Here is an 8,516-nt window from a genome sequence, read left to right on the forward strand (position 1 = left end):
CGCTGCTCCTAGCACTGCACTGATGTTACCATCACTAATGGGGGCGCTCCCCAGATGTTAGGGGTTCTGATTGGCCCGGCATGCCACTGCATTTCCCCTCTGAGGCTACAGCAGGGCCTTTAGTAATTTCCCAAACAGATAAACAGCTTCTGCTTCACAACACAATCCAACATATACTGTCCGATTTCTGCCACACCAATGCTTTGCAATGGTCACTGTTAGGTTAGTACTCACGTGAAAAAGAACACCCTGCGCAACATTCTTTCGTTTATTTCAAAACAGTAGAAAGTTTAAAAAATGTGCATCTTTGGAGAGGCTCTCCACGTGAACGACTCGTGCTCAGCAGCTTGGCAGGTGCTCCTGTTTTTAAGACATACGGTACACAGTTCGCAGAAGGAACGCACATGTGCCCACTGACATGCCCTCCTTTGGGGCTGCTTCTGCAGCTGGCACTGGGCAGCAGAGCATCTTGCAAGACTTGTGCTTATATTGGAGCTCTGATCCATGCTACTGAAAGGTAGAGCGACAGAGCACACTGCATACAATAAACCAGAACACCCTGAACCAGTGCTGGACCAGCAGCCTTCCATGGAAGACATGGCTAGACCAGAGATGAAATTCACTCCTACCCCTGGCATGCTCCAAGAGGTCATGCAAATAAATATCAAACATACAAATGATCTGCACAAAGGCATTTCCAATACTAACATAGGTGCATACAGCTGATCATGTATAGCAACCGATTGGGGTGCCCATAGCAATGCCCCAAACTTTGGAGGCCCTGCTTCTAACAGCTCCCTCTTTGTCAGGACTCCTCGTCAAACAGGGTGAACTTGGGTTTTAACTTCACAGGCACGTTCCGCTTCCTCACGGTGCGCTTGGGGGAGAAGGAGGCCTTGCCCATGGTGCTGCCCTCCTCCTCCAGCTGTCGGGCCGTGCAGTTGGGGGTGGACACCCGCACGGTGTTGCCAAACTTGGAGTAGTCCACTGAGTAGCGGCCATCCTCCTCGGCCACAATGGGTACGAATCGCTGCCCCCAGAGGATTTCATCGGCCAGGTAGGAAGTCCGTGCCTGGGTGGTGATGCCCGTCGTCTCCACCACCCCTTCCAGGATGACTACGATCTCCAGATCCTCATGGTGCGTGAGCTGGGTGGGGGAGAGGTCATAGAGGGGGCTACCCTTGTCCAGGACATGGCAGATGATAAGCGGGGAGACCAGGAAGATGCCGTTGGATCCTACCGGGTTTTCAGTCTGTATGTCTATCTGGTTCAGGGGCACCAGCTCCCCCTCGGCGCTGGACGTTTTGCGCACCACCTGCATTTGGATGGTGGCACTGATGATCATGCTTTTGCGCAGGTCACCAACGCGGAACATGAAGCAGAGCTTGCCATTGCGCAGGGCCACCACAGCATGCTTGCTGAAGATGAGCGTCTCCGCGCGTCGGTGTGCTTGCGCAGTCTTCATGAAGATGCAGCCCATCATGATAGCGTTGATCACCAGCCCCACAATGTTCTGCACGATCAGCACAAGGATGGCGGCCGGGCACTCCTCGGTGATCATGCGTCCGCCAAAGCCAATAGTCACCTGGACCTCTATTGAGAAGAGGAAGGCCGACGTGAAGGATTGGATGCTGGTCACACAGGGCACAAATCCTTCCTCTTGAAGGTGGTCCAGGTCTCCATGCGCGAACGCCAGCAGCCACCAGATCATGGCAAAGAGCAGCCAGGTGCAGAGGAAGGACATGGTGAAGATGAGCAGTGTGTAGTGCCACTTGAGGTCAACAACCGTGGTGAAGACATCCATGAGGAAGCGGCCCTGCTCGCGGATGTTCTTGTGTGCCACATTGCAGGCGCCATTCTTGGCCACAAAGCGGGCCCGGCGTTCCTTGGCGTGGAAGCGGTGTTCAGATAGGTCCTCGGCTAACCGTGTGGTCAGCACGTACTCCTCCGGGATGATGCCCTTCCTGGATAACATGGCCATCCCATGCTAGGGCTCAGCCTGTGTAGGGGTGCTGCGTGGCAGGGTGTGGCGGGGCAACGGGCAGTGTGGCAGGAATCGGAGGAAGCGGGTTATGGTGTGTGCTGGGAGCCTAGGACAGAGCAGTGGACACTATGGGAGCAGGGGACAGTGAATGGGACGAGTAACAGGGACTAGGTGGGGACAGGGGGAAATGTGGTGGAGCAGGGCAGAGTGTTGTGGGACGCAAGTGCAACAGTGGGCACTCTAGTGTGACTCACAGGGTGTATGTGTCAGGGTCATTGGACTTAGGAGGAGCAGGTGCAGCTGGAGTCCGGAAGAATACGGGAAGAGGGAGCAGCAGCAAGGGCGTGCAAGGTCTTCGTGCTGGTCGCTGGGACAGGCTGAAAGGCGACGGCGCTGGCTGTGGGATCCTAGGAAGGCTGCCCGGCGCTGGGCGAGCCGAAGGGCAGTGCTCTTGGACACACAGCAGTCAGACGGTCTCCAATCCTGCAACCACGAGTCCCCCACTAGGGACCGGCCAGCGGCCGGCACCAGTGAAGGGCAGCAGCAGCTGCAGTGGGGGAGGAGAGAGGGCGCATCGAGGCCACGCAGCACGGGCCAGCACCTGGCACACAGAAGTCACAGATAGGCAGAAATCAAGCCCCGCTGCGCTCGAGGCGGTAATATCCGGATGAGAGATTGAGGGGCAGGCTCCGGGTTATTTCTGAGGGCATTAATCCAGCACGTTTCTTCTTCTTCTGTTTGTCTGGACAGGTGCTGAGAAGGAAAATAAAGCGAGCTTGTCGCGGCGATCTCTCGTTCTGGCTGTTGAGGGCTATCACCACACGAGGGCGCCCCGAGCCTAGATGTAGAGCATGTCTCGTCTTGGACACACCCACTACCCTCTCCTGCGCCCTTTGTTTATAGGCGTGGATGCACTTCCGCATTATCAAACGGCCAGGCACAGGAGCGTAAAACACACGGACATTCCAGGGGACTTCTGGGATTACACATCCCACACAAACCCAAACCAAATTGCGCCTTTCTATGTGCGTTCGGGGTCCTATAAATCCTTATATTTTATTGCAACAAGAAAGCAAAACAAAAGTATGCCTGCTTTACAGAGACAATTACACCAGAAGTGCTCTTTACTGGAGACTTGATCAATATTTGCTGGCTATTTATTATCGTTCTAGTATAAAAATGCATAAACAGTAAGAGTTGTGGCGGCCCTTTTAAGAGATAAGCACAAACAGCCCTAGTGACATTCATCCATTGTGAATTCTCTACAAAAACAGCTTAAACAGATGTTTGGCTGCATGCTAATATTTCTTCTGTTTCACCCAAGACCGCATAACGCGTCCCTTTTCCAGGCCGTTATTGAATTTTAGGACTAGCTGCATCCTCCAGCCAGTAAACCATTGGGATAATTCCTCTTCTGACGCCTGATTCAGAAAAGTGTGCGCACATAAGCGCCACCCACCCCCTCCCAATTCTCTGGAGAGGAACTTACAGAGTCAGCGACGCGCAGTCACCTGTACTTTTAAAGACGTCCCCCCCGTTGGCAGGGACCATGAAGAATGCCCATTCAATCAATTACAGAAGCCTTCACACCTGCACATTGAGCCATGCTGGACAACCAGCAGTGAGTATGACCCAGGCCCCGGGACGCATGTAATGCGGGCCGTTGGAGGGCCTGGGAGTTCAGACGCGGGGTGGAGTTGAAGATGGCGCAAAAGCCATGGGGAGGGGCGGCGTGATGGCGCCACCAAAACAAAAGGAAACGGGAAGGGAGGAAGCGGCACCTGGAAAAGGTGCGAAAGGCAGCGGCGGGTGGCCAGGGAAAGCCCGCCCCCCAGGCGAAAAGACAAAAGAGCGGAGGGGTATAAGAGGGCTAAGAAAGATAACCAAATCACAAACAAGGTAAGGAGCCTACCTCTGCGGGTAAGCTTCTTGGGACCTGGACAGAGGAAAGCTTTTTTGCTCTTGCGGGCTCAATTGATCTTTCCTTTTGAACGTTAGCTCCTACAGGCTTACTACATTGCGAGTCATTTGCATACATTTCAGGCTGTTTTCTCACCTGTTCTACGGCAGCAAGCGTGCACCAGCACGGGGAAGCAGGACGGCATCCGGAGGTCGGCGGAGGAGAGGGTAGCCGGCATGACGGAGGAACGGAGCTGCTGTGAGGATCCGACTCGAGCACGGCGCAGGAAGACGTGTCGGGAAGAAGGACGCGCATTGGAAACCCGGTGACATGCCGAGCGGAGGCATCGCCGAAGAGGAAGGAGGCCAGCCCGGCCGCGGTAAGCAGAGGAGCAGCAACAGCTTGCGCCCGAACGAACGTACGAGAAAGCGAAGGGGCGGAGGCCGAAGCAAAACACGAAAGCCCTGAAAGGGGCAGGCGGAGCCACAAGCAAAAACACGAAAGCCCTTAAAGGGACAGGCGGAAATTACTGTAAACACGACGGGATGCACGACACAAGCCCGTGTGCGGCAGGGGGCGGAGCCTGAAAAAGAACACGAGGGGGTAAACCCTTAAGAGGACAGGCGGAATTTGCAGAAAGCACAAAAAACATCATAAAGAAAAGATACCAAGCACACAGCAGGAAGCCTCCAGCAACAACAGCTGAAAAATAGAACGAAATAATTGCGAAATTTATCACAACCAGCAGCAAGGAGGGGAAAGGAAGATAACCTGGCAGACACAAGGCAGGCAACAAGGAGGATGGCAGAAGAAAGGGCACAGAGGGCCCAGGAATTCAGTGACTGGGCAAGGAAAGCAGAACAGGAGTATGGAGCACAGTGGGTGCTGGATGTGATGGGAAAGGAAGAGAGGGCTAGGGCATTGGCGCCTTTGCTGTTCATAGAGCCCAGCAGCAGTGAAGGAGAGGTGTAGGTGCCTCAAGGGCAGAAAAAAAAGAGAGAAGAACCGAGGAGACCCCAGACACAACCAGAAGCATCCAGGAAGAAGAAGGAGAAAAACAAAGGTACTGTAAACAAAAATGTGGGGGAGAAAATTGTCGAAATGTTGAAAACCTGTGTCACGGGTAAGGGTAAGTCGCCCATAACCAGTGACAGAAGAGGCAAAGGAAATAAGGGGCAAAAAGGGGACCAAGAGGAGAGTGCATCAGAGGAAATAAGCAGTGATGATGAGGAAAAGGATCATTTAAAGGCATGGGTAAAATGGAGGGGGTAGTAAGCAAGGGGAAGCGTAAGGTGGCTGGGGGAACAGGGAGGGAACCAATGGAGACTCCGGTCCAGGCACCACAAGGGGCACTAGCAATAGCAGTACCAAACCAGGTGACAACAACCCCTCCACAGCAAATAACATCGCTGGGGACCACAACAGCGCCTGTGGCAGGGAACCTTCCCCAAGGGGGGTACCACCACAGGCGGTAGGGACAACAGGAGAGGGCCCAACCATGACAAAATATGGCAGGCCATCAATGGGCAAAGATGCACAGGGCAGGGCAATAAATGCAATGGCGTGGTATATTAGCGATAAAGTGAAAGAAAAAATATGGAGGAAAGAATTGATCGACATATACTCATTGCTGGATTGTCAGAAAAGAGGGCTAGCTGTACCCCCAGAAGACATAAAAGAGGATGAGAAAGGGTTGGCAAAAAAGGGGCCAGTTACAAGAAACTTTGACAATTGGATGGAGGCATTTGGTGTAATGTCCTCAATCATACTGCAGAAATTCCCGGAAGATGGGGCGTCACTGGTTTCATACCAACAAAGAGTCTTTAAAGTGGACACAGCATTCGGGGGGGATGCTTGGCAGGAATATGATTACGAATTTAGGAAGGAGATGGACTGCTTCCCAGATATGGGCTGGGACGAGGAGAACTACAACATATACATATTTAATGGACTAAAAGAGAAATGGGGAAACAAGGAAAGAAGCACAGGTGGGCAGCAGAGGAGGCAGTATTGGCAGAGCGATTATAGATCAGACTACAGATACAACAGTAGAAAGTATGATTACAGCTATGACAGATCAAGGGATCTGAATTTTCGGAGCAGAAATTATGGGTCGCAGAGGGGATGGCAGAGCAGTATGCCCCCAACCACACAAGGGGGGGGGGGGGCAATGGGACCACGGGGACGGCACGAACAGAACAGGGCCAATGCAGGAATTTTGAGAAGGGGGTACCATGCAGCAGGGGATGGAAGTGCAAGTTCAGCCACAAGTGTGAGAGATGTAAGGGTGACCACAGCAGCTCCAAATGCACAAGACCAGCAGCAACAGGCAGCAGGAGCAATGAGAAAAGGAATTAGGGGCTGGAACGAGAAAGGAGCCACTCCGGTAAGAGTTGACAAGATGGCAAAATGGCTCCAACAGTACCCGGACCAGGAGGCAGCAAACATTATCAGACAGGGTTTTGTAGAGGGTTTTCACATACCTTTTAGAGGGCAGGGAACGCAGGTCATTCCAAAAAATCTAAAATCGGCCACGGAGAACAAAGAAATGGTGACCAAGAAAATCCAAAAAGAGGTGGAGTTGGGTAGGATAGGGGGACCTTTCTCCAAAATGCCATTTAGAGAGTTCATATGTTCACCACTGGGCCTGGTACCTAAAAAGGAAGAGGGGGAATACAGGTTAATACACCACTTATCATACCCCCCAGGGGCATCGGTGAACGAGGGTATTTATCAAAGTGAGGCAACAGTGACCTACTCGGATTTTCAGGAAGCGGTAGGACTAGTGAGAAAGGCAGGAAAGGGGGCATGGATGGCAAAGGCAGACATGAAATCAGCATTCAGACTATTGCCAGTTAACAGCGAATCACAGAGGTGGTTGGGAATGGAATGGGAGGGCGAGTATTTTATAGACAGATGCCTCCCAATGGGGTGCGCCATTTCCTGCGCATACTTTGAAAGGGTAAGCTCATTTCTGCAATGGGCAGTCACAAAAGAGATGGGGGAAGCCGGGATAGCACACTACCTGGATGACTTCTTGTTTGTTGGGACAAAGGGTTCTGAACAACAATGCAAAGCAACCCTGGACAAATTCATAGAAATGACTAGCGACTGGGGTTTCCCACTAGCAGAAGAAAAAACGACAGGCCCAACGCAGGTGATTCAATTCCTGGGGATAGAGATTGACTCAAGCGAAGGGGTATGCAGGATACCAGAGGACAAGGTCACAGAACTGCTGAAAACATTAATGGAGCTAAAAGGAAGGAACAAGGCAACTGTGAGAGAATTGCAAGCACTCGCAGGAAAGTTAAACTTTGCTGGGAAAGTCATACCACAAGAGAGGGTCTTCCAGAGAAGCATTGAGCTTAGAACAAGGGGGGCCACGTAGGGAAACCACAGGGTGAGAATAGGAGGAGTCATCAAAAAGGACCTAGATGTCTGGGCGGATTTCCTAAGTAAGTTTAACGGTTCAATCATCTGGCGCACACCGATAAACAACAAGGAAAGAAGGGTATTATTAACAGATGCAGCAGGAGGACTGAGTTTTGGCGCAATATTGGGGAAGGGATGGTGTGCAGAGGAATAGCCAGAAGCATGGCATGAGGCAGGATGGACAAAAAACATAACGCTGTTAGAGCTCTTTCCAATATGGGTAGCATTATGTGCATGGGGAGAAGAGCTCAGGGACAAAGAAGTAACAGCCTGGTCTGACAATATGGCAGTGGTGCACATATTGAATAAAGGAAGCACAGCTTGCCCAATAGTATTGCAATTAATGCGGGCCATCACAGGGGAATGTCTGCATAGGAATACAAACATAAGGGCGAGACACATAGCTGGAGAGGTAAATGTGGTGGCTGATGCCTTGTCTCGTTTTCAGTGGAAAAAATTCAGGGAGCTGAGACCCGACGCCAACAAGGAGAAAACGCCCACGCCAACCAAGGCATGGGTCCCACTGGTAGAAATGGAAAAGAAAGCATGGTTGGCCAAAAGGTCGACTCAAAAGAAACTAGAAAGGAACACACGGTTGGCCAAAAGGTCGACTCAGGGAAAAACAAAGCACCACAGGGAATGGAACGGGTCATCGATAAATTGACCAGGAACGCCCTGACATACAAGACGGGTAAGCAATATGAAAAACATGTGAAAGAGGTATTAATGGAAACAGGAGCAAGAAATGTGGGGGAGATCTCAACTGAAAAAATGTGTGAATTTTTGGAGAAGGCATTTGACAAGGGTAAAAGGAAAAGCTGGGCGGCGGCGCATCTGGCCGCAGTGGCATACACTACGAAAGCAGCAGGCATGGGGGACCCAACAAACAGCCCTAGAATAAAATATGCTTTAAAAGGTTGGGCAAAATTGGAGGGGAAAAAACCAGACAGCAGAAGGCCAGTAAACTTTGGGAAGTTAGTAATATTGCTGAGAGTATTAGAAAAAACCTGCAATAACGCATATGAAACAGCTTTGTTCAGGGCAGCATTTGTTCTTGCATATTATGGGGCTTTTAGGGTGGGGGAACTGGTGGCCAGTAACACAGTGGCAGGGAATGGGCTGGCGTTAAGGGATATTAGCGTTGGAAGCAAAGGCATGTCAATAATGTTAAGAAAATCAAAGACGGACCAGGCGGATAAG

At 51.5% G+C, this 8,516-nt stretch overlaps 1 protein-coding gene across 1 annotated transcript; it reads right to left on the reverse strand.

Moving 5' to 3' along the window:
• Positions 1-254: 254 nt before the first annotated feature.
• Positions 255-2,790, reverse strand: LOC138503780 (ATP-sensitive inward rectifier potassium channel 11-like). Its single transcript, XM_069623777.1, has one exon. It carries the CDS (start codon positions 1,979-1,981, stop codon positions 806-808), a length of 1,176 nt encoding a protein of 391 aa, XP_069479878.1. The 5' UTR covers positions 1,982-2,790; the 3' UTR covers positions 255-805.
• Positions 2,791-8,516: the final 5,726 nt, after the last annotated feature.

Source organism: Ambystoma mexicanum, chromosome 11, assembly GCF_040938575.1.
Source record: "Ambystoma mexicanum isolate Mex_15411 chromosome 11, UKY_AmexF1_1, whole genome shotgun sequence".
NCBI lineage: Eukaryota > Metazoa > Chordata > Amphibia > Caudata > Ambystomatidae > Ambystoma > Ambystoma mexicanum.